This window comes from Gallus gallus, chromosome 4, assembly GCF_016699485.2.
Source record: "Gallus gallus isolate bGalGal1 chromosome 4, bGalGal1.mat.broiler.GRCg7b, whole genome shotgun sequence".
Taxonomy (NCBI): Eukaryota; Metazoa; Chordata; class Aves; order Galliformes; family Phasianidae; genus Gallus; species Gallus gallus.
Genome location: NC_052535.1, coordinates 24755647 through 24769932, shown reverse-complemented (window position 1 = coordinate 24769932; position 14286 = coordinate 24755647). Strand labels below are relative to the sequence as shown.

The window sequence follows — 14286 nt, the reverse complement described above, 5'->3', positions numbered from 1 at the left end:
ATTCAACCCTATGTCTGAGACCATTTTTTTCCCTCCAGTTTGTGACTGAAATAACATTACTGAAAATACCTACTTTAAGGAGTAACTACTTCAAGAAAGTACTTTTTTTTTTTTTGAGTTTCTTTTAGAAAGATATACGTATAGCTGACAATATGTGGTATTTTAATGTTTAAAAAGAAATTTGATTTCCTCAAGGTGCTTTTTTGTAGCATGATTTATTTTATTTATTTATTATATAATAATATTTTATATATTATTTATTTATTATTTTTTATTTTACCGTTCACTAATTTGTCAGTAAATCTTTCTCTTGTGTTTAAGTTTGCTTTCACTTACGCTCACATAAACTTAACCATGTATGTGCTTACTCAGAATTTGTCTTTTCCTATTGTTAAAAAATGTATACTCATTTAATACAGGTATAATTCATAAACTCATATTCTTATGTGAATGGTGAAGATCAGATTCAAGCTTCCACAGATTTTAGTGTGGACAAAACACCCTCAATTCTTGGTTTCTGTCACACACCAAACCTGTTTCCAGCAAACCTTCTGTAATTGAAAGCTAACCTGAGTCCAATACATTTATACACCCAGAGAGCTTTCTTTAGGTAGAAAGAAAGAGCCAAGATTTTTACCAGCTGTATCCAAACAACGCAACTCCAGCCAAGTTTTATCTCAGAAACAACTGATGAGTGTTCATAACTCCCTGAAGTATTTAATTAGCTGTGGTGCTCTACCAGTACTTCTTGTCTTGCTGAGTAACATAATGTTCTGGCAAGATACGAATTTATCAAACCTGTCCCATCACAAAAAAATGGTTGCTCCTAAAGTCTGTTCAGCTAACATGGCTACATTATAGTCACAGTCTGAAAGTGTCTGTAACTACAAAGTGGCTACAGCTTACTGAAAACTCCAAATACATTTTATGCAATTGAAATACTGACCATACGACCACTGCAAATAAATGCTTAGAATATTTAAAAGTGAATTAATACGTACTAACTAGACAAAGTTGCTTTCTATTTTTCAGATGTCCAGATAAAATGTAGCAAGTTCATAAGCAGTTTTTCCCACGCTTCAGGGATGGCTGTAAGGCTACATCTGGGAGAACAGTGCAAATATTTCCCTATCTATAAACTGAGAGAATATTCATACCATCAAACTGATTTAAATAGTGGTACATTATCTACAGAGTCCCAAAACCAAGGAAAAATTCAGTTCTTAGCTATAACATCAGCCCTGCAATGTTTATTGCTTTATCTATATTATGCTCTTACCACAAAACACACTTGGCTGTCAGGGACACAATTGTGCCTGAGTGAGAATAAGGTAAACAACCATTGTAAAAAGACAGTACAATCAAAATATGAGCAGTAAATTACAACCTTCAAATACACAAATACACACACACACAAAAAAAAAAAGACAGGACAAGAGCCACAAAAACACTGAAGGCAGATAGTAAAGCTGTGCTAAGAGCACTTTATCTGTTACAGGCACTCAGTAGAAATCGCAGACATATCTAAACGCAACTACACTTCCAAATTAACTTCCACTGAAGTTGAAATATAATAATAAACTATAAAGTCATCTTTTAAAGAACAAATCCTACAGATTCAAACGCTGCAATTGGAGTCTTTCATCAAACATACATCTCCTTTACATCAATGGTATTTCAAACCGTGGCTAGTCTACTTTCAGCAACCCATAATTATCACAACTACATGACAGATTTAGAAGTAGAGACAAAGCTAAATGGCTTGATGAGTGTTTTAGATGCCGAGCTGAACCAAACATTTGAATACCATAATTCACCCTTTGCAGCCAGTCTGTTACAGCACACTGTCAATATCATCCATTTCAATCAATGGACCTTAGAGATGTGTGGAATACAAAGTAAGAATATAGGCTGAGGATATGGAATACTGGCTCAAAGACTGCCGCATCTCAGAAAAATAAATACATTCAAGGAAAGAGGATTTGAGAAGGTAGAGCAAAAGACAAGGGAAAAGATAAAGCAGAAGTGAAAGAGATAAAAAACACAACAGAAGAACTGAAATTGTAGCAGAAACCAGAGGAGACCAAAAGACTTGTAACAAGAGATTTTTTTCTCCATCAAGCACTGCATCCTCCCCATGTTTTAATGTTATAATTAAAATGGCAAATACTCATTATCTGTGTGTGTATATACACACACACACAGATATATAATAGATATATATACACAGACACATAGATCACATACACACACACTCAGCATGGTTAACATGATACACCTTCCACTTGGACTACATTTGCAAAAGGACTGCAGGCTAAACAGCACCAATCTCCTTGTCCTGCCCAGCTCAGAACCTGAGGCTGCTGTCTTGTCCTAAGAGAGAGGCGCACTGTCACGTGCCTACCCAGGCTGGCTGCTAGGCTTGGAGGAGCAAGGAAAATGGTACACAGGGAAGCATCCCTGCAGAGTTAAGCCTCTGTTTGTGTTCAAAGACTGAAAGGAATGAGGAAGTGGAACACAGCTAAATATTTCAAGTAAGAACAAGTATGAATGCAACATAATGGTGAAACATATTGCTCCCCCACTTTTGTGGAACACAGCAGAAGACTGAGCTGTTGCTGTCACCATCACAGAACACTGAAAGGAACTCAAAAAAGAATCCAGCACTCATGCCCACAATAGTTTGCCCTAAGCAACACAAGAGAACAAGCATACAGAACTATGTAACTATGTGTATTTGCTGTATTAACAAATCAAGGGTAACTTCAGGCTTTTGTTGGCTGTGCTTACTGCCAAGCTGTCAGTAAATCAATCGTGCAATTTTCAACAGTCAGTATCAACAGAGAAACACAGCCAGTGCAAGGGACACAATAAGACAGAAAATCGTAACTATTATGAGTGAAAGAGCAAACTGTACAACTTACTCATTTTTCCCTTAATTCTATAGTAAGTCATATGACAGAAATCAAGATAAATAAATGTTGGGCTTTTTTTAAGTATATGTATGATTTATTACTTTGATATCTGTCTGCTTTACTCCTCCTTTTCCTTTGCACATCTTAGACTGATACAACAGAAGTTCCCACTGCAACAGTACGTAGCTGAGCAAGTCACCTAGCTACAGTGAATATGTTTAGACAAACTTCTAGACAAAGTTATAAATAAAGCCTTGGATAGAACTATTCTCATTTTTGTTCTTCAGCGTGTCTCTTTGTCTCTGAGGATGGAATGAGAATTTAGTGCCAGCAGAAAGACAAACAGATCTATGATGGGAGCTGACATGCTCCAAAATACTATTTTGGCCTTTACAGAAGACAAAAGGGGAAAACAAGCATTTGGAGTCGTTAGGGGAAGGGGTTCTGTTTGTTTTTATGCACTCTTTTTTGAAAACCCCTCCCAAGCCCTCTTTCAGACTTCCTTGGAAATAAGCCTCTAGGCAAAATTCAATACATCATGACCATTTCGTTGTCAGGTATATACTTCAGTAACTTATATTTCAAGTATCACAAAGCTACAGGGAGTTTTGAACAATGCTCTCCTTCATTTTTCTCTGCGCCCAGATGCAATGGGAATGTAAGACTGCAAATATCACTGAGTACATGTCTTAAAACTGAGTCATGAGAAGGGTTTTCTTGGATCTCCATCCACTGCCATGGGCATGTAGAACCTTTTGCTGCTGCTTTCATATATTCATCAGCTCCACTGATGCTTCTTTTCTGCTATTCTGACTGTAGTACCCTTTCAGAATCTGAATTCTGTGATGGTTAGAAAACTGTAAGAAATCTCCATTACAGAGGCATTTGCAAACAATTAACTTATCTCCTTCAGCTGACAACTAACAGCAAAGGACCCTAGAAAACTATAAAACGAAACAAGTGCAATAATCTTCCATGCAATCTCCAGTAGAACTCAAAGTGCTCATTAGCTAATACTTACGGAGGCATCACTCCTTTCGGGAGGCCTAATGCGTTGACAGAAACGGGTGGTGGCTGGGATGGCAGCATGGAGCTGAGAAAAGCTGCTGGAGACTGGCCAGAATTAGGAAATCTAGGAGTTGGAGACAGGCTGTGGGAAGGTGAAGAAAGGGAAGGAAGGGGAGGAGGTGGAGGGGGTGGAAGTGGGAAGGAATCACACACCGGATACGTTGTGGTTGGACTAAAGACAGGCGGAGGTGGGGGGGGAGGAGATGGAGAAGAAGGAGACCATCCATACTCCCCTTCTGGAGCAAACTGCTGAGAGAAAGGGGGAACAGGTACTCTCCCAAACTGTTTTTGAGAAGCAGTCGGAGACATGGGAGAAGGAAGGCTGGATGTAGATGATCCTGAAGAAGGAGTCACGTAACCTGAAGCAGGGCTGATGTTCTGAGCAGCAATGAATTGCTTAGGCCGAGCGTAGTTAAAGGAGCTGGAAGACTGCATGCTTGGGGAAGTGTGAGAGTTGAGAATACTCATTGGCACAGGAGAAACAATAGACTGGCTGGACTCGAGTTCTTGGAAGGAGGGGGGAGGAGGAAAGGAAGGAGATGAGGGAGTGTGCTGACGATGTTCAGATTGCTGCTGGTGACGATACCACTGGCCACTTTCTTGCTCCAGACGAATTTGGTTCTGCAGCTGCTGTATTTTTATAGGGTCCCTGTAGGAAGGAAAAATAGACAAAAAGATGATCAGACATGCAGTGTTTGTCTGGAAGAGGTAAAAATTCCATTGAGTTATTGGTGTAGAATCAGAAGCCAGGGAAAGTTCAAAGTATTTACATACATTGAATAGTCCTACTTTTCAGAGCTAGACATTGTTACAAAAGCCTATTCAGAGTAGAAGTCAACAGAATCTTCAGTTCTCAAAAAAGGTATGCTGCAAGTCAATTTGAAGACATCTAGCATATTTACAAGAGCAACCACATACTGTAAGTAATAATTAAAATGTTGATGTTCTCAGGTAGGTTTTATTTCATTCTACTTCCCTACTTCACTCTGTGGCCCGGTTCCCATAATAAGCCTCAGATATTTACTCAGTGATAGCTTCAGCCTTCATTTCTGCAGTAGCCCACGTGTGCAGATCAGACAAGCCTAATTAATGCCATATTTTTAATGAGTTACTTGGAGACAAGGGACCAACTTCTAATGTTAGTACTATATGTGTACCTATAGATGAGCAAAGGAGACTTCTAGGAAATACTTATTAACCTAAGGAGACAGTAAACAGTTTCCTCATGTATTTAGTCCCACTTTTTTTTTTCCAAGATTTATTCTAACTAACTGTAAATTCTGAGGTGTATCTTAGTAGGTGCTGAATACAGCTCTAAGGAATTGTGAACTGCTGTATGAATCAACTCAAAGGAAAATGAGGTCTTCCTTTAAAAAAAAAAAAGCAGACATTCACTAAAAAAGCAACAAAACAATTGACTAAAAATATGGAGAAACACTCAAAACTGTTGATTAAGTAAAACAACCAGCCAAACAAAAGCCCCCAGCATGTTCAGTAGTAAAGCAAACTAGAGTATGCATTTGTTGCAATGACACTGTGACTTTCCTATTAATTGCTCCTTTATAAACCAAAAGGCTAGAACATTAAAGAGTCTGTAGCAGCCTATTTTAACTGCTGTTCTGCTGCAGTGATAAGAGTGCAATGTAAGCAAGGTCCATATGAAAGTGGAAATCAAGCTTAACTGCATGGTCTCTCATCTTAAAATTAAGCAGACTGACTTGTTTTAAAATTATCATGTTCCAGCTGGAAATCATAATTTCACCTCAACACTCCAGATGTCAACAAAGCTTTAGCATACGAACATGTATCTTTCCTGTATATTAGATATATAAATCCTTTATTATATACAAGTGTGTCACCGTTTATATATAATTTAGGTCATTTAGGCAGAAATCTTAGAAGCTGTCTGCTTAATGCATGGCATATGAATGCATGATTCTGGCACAACAGCATACTTTTGTTGGTAGCAACAAAACTAGAAATGGTACTGTCATCATATTTTCCATTCTAAGATTAATTTTGATATTCCAGCCATTCATATTTCCCAGAAAATGTTTGCTGACAATAATTTTGCTTATGATCTCAGGCCAAAGGACACTGTTTAGATAAAATAGGGGAGTGAGAGTTTAGGACAGAAAACTGAAAAACCAGTTCTTTACTTTTAACAGTTGCTGTTTTCCTTTTTAGTAGTAAGGATGGTTCATTCTGGCTATTTAACTTATCTCATCAACAACACATATTTCAGTACTTAAAAAAAAAAAAGTTATTAAAAAGTTGCAGTTCACTTGCAGATTTCATACATTTTTTTTAATGCATAGTGACCCTAAATTCCTATGAGTTCAACTTTTCACTTCAAAAGGCACTGGCTGAACTTAAGTTTTCAGTTTTTACTGAACTATGTAAGAATCTCCAGTCCCTACATGGACTGAAGCAACACAATGTCTTTTCTTTTAGGTTGCATACTCATTACAGAATTACAGAATAGCCCAGGTTGGAAGGGACCTCAAGGATCATTAAGCTCCAATCCCCCTGCTGAATGCAGGGCCACTCATTCAACAGTCTTGGCTGATGACAGAAATACGTGAAGTCATTTCTGATTGAGGAAAGTCCTGTAAAACAACTACCTTAAGATCATTCTGTTTCTTTAGTCTGACTGTTAGCAGATGTACTGTATAATGATACAATTATTTCAAAATACCTACTTTCTCTTCTATCATAATCACACACACCACCACATCTTTTGATTCATTACAGAGAGACTAAGGTTTAAAAAAAAATTGGGAAATTTAGTATTGTAAATGCTGAAATTCATCTGTCTCCATCACTTCTGTTTTCCTAACATATACTAAAAGCAAGTTAGAGCGTCTTGTCTTGGGACTTTTTGTTTTCATTGCCAAGTCACTTGGCCATACGCCCAGCCAACAGCACAACACAAATGACCATCTATGGCCCTGCCAATGGTAAGCACGCTACTACAAGTGTCTGCCACTAAACTGCTGCTGTACCAATCTGGGCAGCAGTAAATACCAGATTCAGAGTATGACTACAAAAGGTCGGCAGACAAACATGAGGTTCCCCTGCTCTCACACAAAGCTTAACTTGAGGCCGCAAGGATATACATGCCTGTAAATCAGGGTTTACTAGCTCAGGACAGCCCTAACTCCATCTACAAAGCTTTTTATCAGTTTAGGGTACAGAAAAAGCAGGCTTATACCTGCTTGAAAAATAACTTGTGGGCATCATTATCCCATCAAGTCACAGAGCAAAAAAAATAAAGCTCTTATAACAGATTTCCATTCCAGTGATAGAAACACGTGATCCTTGCTTGCACAAGAATGTTCTCCATCTCAGAAGCTCTTCTTTAAACAGCACAAACTGCCCTATACATAATAATTTCTCAAGAAACGTGTCACTGTAAAGAAAGAAAGAAAAAAAAAAGAAGTATAATAGTCACCAGTGTTACTTTGTAATAACACTGCCAGAGGTGGAAGTTCTGACACAGGTAGGTCATCAACTACACGGCTCTGGTATCACAGATACAGAAGGGGCACAGGAGTCCCCAAAAAGGTGCAATGGAATCAATCTGTATTGTTGCCCTCATCTGTAGTGAAACAAAGACAACTAAAAAAGAATAAGCTTAGTTGTAATTACATCCTCTTTGCAATTAGCTGAAATATGTTTTGTAATCCAAGTGTTTTAAATGATGCACTTGCTTTCAGGGAACAGATCAAGCTTGTTTAAACAACTTAAGGGAAAAAAATTATTTTCTCATGAAGGTTTTTCAATTTTACTGAATAATAACAACATAAGAATGAACTGTTAAAACTAAATTTTTGGTAAAATTTAATCAGTTAATGACAGGAGAAATTAATTAAAAAGTCATACTAAAGATATAGCAAATACTGAGGATACTGAGAAATTTCAGAAGGCTCTGAAAATCACACCTAAGTAGTACATGAACATTCTTAAAAAGTCTGCTTTCATATTTGTGAATATTACTTTCAATACCTTCATTACTTTCAATACTTCAATACTAAGCCACTTTCTATCATCTATCAGCGTTCCTGGTCAACCGGAGAGGTCCCAGAAGATTGGAGACCTGCCAATGTGACTCCCATCTACAAGAAGTGTTGTAAGGAGGATCTGGGGAACTACAAGCCTTTCAGCCTGACCTCGGTGCCAGGGTAGGTTAACAGTAGGTTAACAGCTAACAGGGTAGGTCAGTAAGTCTGCAGATGACACCAAGTTGGGAGGAAGTGTTGATCTGCCTGAGGGTAGGAAGGCCCTTCAGAGGGATCTCGACAGGTTGGATTACCGGGCTGAAGCCAATGGGATGAGGTTTAACAAGACCTAGTGCGAGGTCCTGCACTTTGGCCACAACAATCCCAGGCAGTGTTACAGGCCTGGGACAGAGTGGCTGGAAGACTGTGTAAGAGGAAACAGACCTGGGGGCACTGGCTGATGCCCAGCTGAACATGAGCCAGGAGTGTGCGCAGGTGGCCAAGAAGGCCAGTGGCATCCTGGCTTGTGTCAGAAGTAGTGTTGCCAGCAGGAGCAAGGAAGTAGTTGTCCCTCTGTACACAGCTCTGGTGAGACTGCACCTCGAATTCTGTGTTCAGGTTTGGGCCCCTCAATGCAAGAAAGACATTGAGGCCCTGGAGCATGTTCAGAGAAGGGCAACAAAGCTGGTGAGGGGTCTGGAGAACAGGTGTTATGGGGAGTGGCTGAGGGAGCTGGGATTGTTCAGTTGGGAGATGAGGAGGCTCAGGGGTGACCTTATTGCTCTCTATAACTACCTGAAGGGAGGTTGTAGTGAGCTGGGGGTCAGCCTCTTCTCTCGTGTAACTAGTGATAGGACTAGAGGGAATGGACTCAAGTTGCACCAGGGGAGATTCAGGCTGGATGTGAGAAAATACCTCTTTTCTGAAAGAGTGGTCAGGTACTGGAATGGGCTGCCCAGGGAGGTGGTAGAGTCACTGACCCTGGAGGCATTCAAGGAATGTTTAGACAGTGTGTTGAGGGACATGGTTTAGCTAGAACTATTGGAGATGTGTGGACGGTTGGACCGGATGGTCTTGTAGGTCTTTTCCAACCCTGGTGATTCTATGATTCTATTCTCACCAAGGATGTTTAATTCTCAGATGTTCTAATAAACATGATAAATTAAAAAGAATGGACAGATGATCAGAATCTTCTCAAAGGTCACCATTAAATATGGCATATTTTACATTAACAGTTGCTCAAGGACTGATGTTCTGAGGTAGGCACTTGGTTGATTTATCGTCTGTACTACATTCTTTCTTTTTTCTTCCTGATACCTTCTTCGCATCATATTATTTCGAAAATGAATAAAGCAGTCTTTGAGAACTAAACAAGTAGGAACCACCACCAGGCCCAGGCCAAACTGCTAGGAAGCAGCACAATAGAAAAGGGGAAGTGCAGGAGACAGATGGTCTCTAAAAGAATCTTCACTGGGTTGCAGAGCATACTACAGCAGATGCCATTTTCAGGGTGCAAAAAAATCCATCATATCATAAGGCCTCTGCCAGTCTTATTCACAAGTTCCCAGCATTAGGATATCTAACAACTTTATGTTTACCTTGTATCTCTGAGTTTGTAAAACACACTAAAATTCTTTACTAGAAGAAAGAATGCCTGAAACATCTTCTGGGAAACACCTTACTGTTTGCAATGTAATAGTCAGCTCCTTGCAGTTCTGTTTTTTTTATATCTTGAAGAAAGAGATAGCTTTGTCTTTGTCTGGATCAACAATGCTGTCTATGCTAAGGAATGGTAATGGGAATCCACCTGACTGAACCGACTGAACTTGGCGGTGCTAGCTTTGCTTTTTTCATCACACGTTCACAGTTCAGCATACTGCTTGATACTGTTTGTTCCATCCAGTCCTGGCATCCAAAGTCACTGTGAGATATAATCTGCTCTGCGTACTTTTTTAATACAAAAAAATCTTCTATGGAAGCCACTGATGTCCAGTCTGTCTTGGGGGAAGGTTCCGCCAAACACAAAGGCCTGCCGTACGAGACTTGCCAGGATTCACATACAAAATGAACTCCATCCTGGTAGTGTCTACCAGGAAATGTAGTAAGGGCATTCAAGTTTATTCAGTGTTTTACATTGCAGTTTTATATAGACTGAAATCAACCATCACAGATCTGAATACATTTTTCAATGCTACAACTTTTTGTATTTCCAAACTTTGGCCCTCCTTCATCCACCCTCATCATCTTAATAAAAGAAAAGGAGCAAATGAAAAGCAGATCAAGAAAAGCAATTTTTGTTTGACAGAACAGTCACATGTATGTTGTATGGAAGAACTTCTGCTTCAGGTCATTCCTAAGCAAAAGCAGACCTGCTCCTTCATAATCCTTGCAGTAACTGCCCTTTGAGAAACAGACAGTACAGTTGGATAGAAATGTACTAGACATACATCTGAAAATATACGAATATTTAGAATGAAAATAATTAGAATTAACTACTTAAAAAAACCAACCAAACAAAAAAACTTGAGCTAGTTTTTTTTTTTTAATTTAAAACTTTAAACAAATGCCTGAAAACCTCTGTATTTGTGGTAACAACTACTCACCTCCAGAAAATCTCTGTTCCAGTGAAGAGCTAGCTCCTAACTCAAGGTCAGTGTTTCATAACAATGTCAGAGCTCTACCAAAGAGCAACCACTCTACACATTTGTTCCTTCAATGCACCATCATGCTGTACTGAGAGGCAAGGGCTGTTCTCAGCCAGATCTGTCAGTACTTGAGAGCTGTTAAAATGAAACCAGCAACGCAAGCTAGTAGAGCTCTGAAAAGAACTATTTAGAATGCAAAGGTAATTCCAACTCAACTGTGTCCTCTGAAGGAATATTTACTCAATTTCAGAAATGTTAAAAACACTTTTAAAGAAAATCAAAGAAAACCTGCCAAGTATTCAAAGCATTCATGCTGTATTTACACAAATACATCTACCCAAGCACTAAGCTATTGATGCTGAACAGGCCCTATACTGTGAGATAGTGTAGACTGTTTTAAGTCCTCCAAGGTTTCACATTTACATATGAGTGGAATTATCAGGAAACAAGAAACTGGTGAAGGGGGACAAAAGCTAGCATCAGTTTGGGTTCTATGCTGCAATCATTCAGAGATATTTTTTGCCTGTGCTGACAAGTTTCAGGGAGGATGCAGGGTTGTAATTACAATTTACTTCTATTGCGTGTCTTTAGAGCTTTAAGTAGAATTCATCTTCACCAGCTGCATTCTTTTAACATTTTTATTACTTGCCCTTTAAAGCTTAACAAATTGCAAATGCAGATTCACAAAAAGAAACTTTCCATGTTTCCTGTAAATATACAGGACTGTTTATACTCATCTAATTTCACTGTACTCTAAAGTACTCTGAGGAAAATCAGCATGGTCTAAGAGCTGACACAGTTACCTTATTATGAGCACACTATGAAACTAAGCTTAACTTTCCATCAGAGAAGCTTTGTACACTCAAAAGACAAATGGAAAATATTTTCATCATATCTGAATTGTTTGTGAACTCTCTTGTAAGGAAATCCTGCTGTAATTTGGCTGTTAAAAACCTGCCTAACCTAAAAAGTGGCAGTTGTACCTATGCCCATTTTCCATTATTGTTTGATTATCTGTCAAAGAAATCAAGGTTAATTTCTGTACTAAGGAAACCAACAGTAGTGATAATGCCAGTATTTAGTGAACACAAGGCGGCTCCAGGCAATTCTTTTGGAGGCAGGAACCATTTTTCATATCTCTATAACACCACAGGGACATTTTTCAAAACATGCACCAGTGAGATAACATTTACCCTGAGCACAGAAAGAGGGGAAATCATGCTCTTGCGCACACTTATTGTTTCAAAAAGTCATAAAGTCATAATACAGCTCCAGTAGAAAGCCTAACCTTTGTTCTTCTATTAGGATTAGACCATAAGAATTAGCCTGGTAATCAAAGATCTGTCTGGTTTGGTAATTCAATATTGTTACATAAACCAGCATACGGAGGTAACAGCTGAAAAGTGACACAGGTAACAAAGTTTACTGATAAAGGAAGCAGAAAGTCTATGTTATTAAGACATAAATAATTAATGAGGCATTAATAGCAACACAAATTCCAATTTGCAGCCCAATTGGCCCAAATCATAGGAAATCATGACTTGGAACGCAGGAATGAATTAGCACACAAAAACACAAACAAGACTTCTGCCTCCTCCTGTGCCATCCCACATGGAAGGTTGTATTCTTTGCTTACTGGTATATATCCAAAGTACAGACCAGAAAAAAGTTTCACTAACCTAAAGCTGAAAGTGAATAGAAGAAAAAAAGAGTACCTTTTATAGGTTTTCTCAGTGCTGACACAGCATATCCACTATGGTCTGTTTTTTTTTTTTAATTTTATACATTTAATCGATTAGATACTCTATTAATCATCACTTTTCACCCCCCATCAGACACCAAAGTTAAGAAATTGACTTATTTTTATGCCCATCTATGAACAGTTACTTAAGACTGACCCTCCACACTTTCAATACTGATATGCCAGGAGCTGCCAAATATCCATTCCTCGGGTTACACGGAAAGACAATCAGCTTTTTGTATTGCAATAACTGCTTTTCAGGGCAGGAATGAGCATGATATTAAACAGAAAAAACAAACCCACCAAATAAATAAATAAATAAAATAGTAGCAACCATATGTCCTGTCTTATTAGAGCACAGAGTTGCTATCAATTGCATTTTTGGGAAAATGAAAACCATGTTTTAAGACTATCTGAAGAAATAAAGGTCATTTCAGAGCTTAAATTCTAGGCCCTTTTAACTGCCATTTTATACTCACAAAGAAATGAAGTCCTGACATTTGAGCAGGTCACTGCTTCACATAAATCCCAGATATTAGCAGATGACACATCAGTCTTCTATTTTACTGAAACTCACTGGAGACATTCTAATCAAAAAACGCTATATGAAAAGAAACCACTGCCAAGAAAACCAAGCATAAAAACTGGTGTGGTTCTCAATGAAATAAATATATGCTTCTGAGACTCTGCTACTATGAGAACATGACACCGTTTGGATATCAGGACTATCTTTTTTTCCACAAACATTCTGGTTTAAGTCCTTCCTTATACACAAAAACAACCCTCCAACCAACATACACCAGGCACCAGTGTAACAATGGGCACCAGGAAGTAACAACAACTGCTGAAGACAGCAATAATCCATCAGTTTGGTTCTCGAGAGTATTGGAAAATGAGACTAGCACTGTAACATTACTCACAGCTTTTGTGTCATTTATTCAATCAGTGCAATCCTAATGCAATTATATATTAAGCAAGATCCAGGGAAGGGACTCTGTATCTCTGTCGTGCAATCTAGGTTGGTAATCTTAATAAAAGTTATGGCAATTAAAAAAATAATAAAGGATACTTAAAAGGATGAACAATTGTGTAGTCACTCTGTGTGCTGCAGACTTCCCAAGGTATCTAAAGTTGCTGCTGTAGTAGGAACTGGTATAATCCAAAGGCATTTGAAGATCTGATGGGGGAATTATTCCTTCCAGATGCCCTCTTAGATGGCTTTTTAAAAAGCCATGGTTAAGCCTATCTCATGCAGGAACTGGAGAAACAGCAGTCACTGCCTCCCTGCCATTGTGTTCTGGCACCTGGTACTGGCAACACATTTCTATCCCCTACACGTCACCTACCTACTTGGCTCCAGACAGAACCAACAGTTGGTTCAGGCATGAACAACCAACCTAAGCTTTGTTCCACAAACAGGCAGGTTGAGATACAAAGCTCTGGTTAAGAGAATTATTCACTTTACTGAAAAGGAGTATAAAAAATACCTCAAGTGTCCTCACTATTTGCACACATTGCAGCACTGCACACAAACACTTCTGCAAAGAGTTGGCAAGTGTTCAATCTATTCATGCTCACCATATTTTTTGTGGGCCACCAGTCACAGAGCAGAAAGAAAACTCTAGCCTACATCAGCAGAAGAGCAGCAGAGTATCACAGGAAAAGGAAAACAATGGACAGCGTGGCAAGATGGACCTTACTGCAGCTAGAGCTTTTAGAAGATAGAAAACTATTTGTAGATCTGGCTACAGCAGTGCACCTAACTTAATTTGCTCATGTAGATTGACAGAATCTTTTCGGTTCATCAGTTTCTTTTCTTATCAGCAACTTGCATCAGCTTCAGCTGCCTGATGAATACTCCTGTGGCCTGTTTTGCAGCAGAAACAGTCTTCTAAGACAGGCATATCCATTCAAAT

The 14286-nt window shown here is 38.8% G+C and overlaps 1 protein-coding gene across 9 annotated transcripts in view; it reads right to left on the bottom strand.

Annotated features, from left to right (window-relative positions):
* PALLD (palladin, cytoskeletal associated protein) overlaps positions 1–14286 on the bottom strand; it is a 187558-nt gene that overhangs the window by 30398 nt on the left and 142874 nt on the right. For all 9 annotated transcript variants that reach the window (XM_046940708.1, XM_040699532.2, XM_040699531.2 and 6 more), the window contains one exon: positions 3937–4632. In XM_046940708.1, the coding sequence (XP_046796664.1) occupies positions 3937–4632 (696 nt within the window). The remainder of the gene's footprint in view (positions 1–3936; positions 4633–14286) is intronic.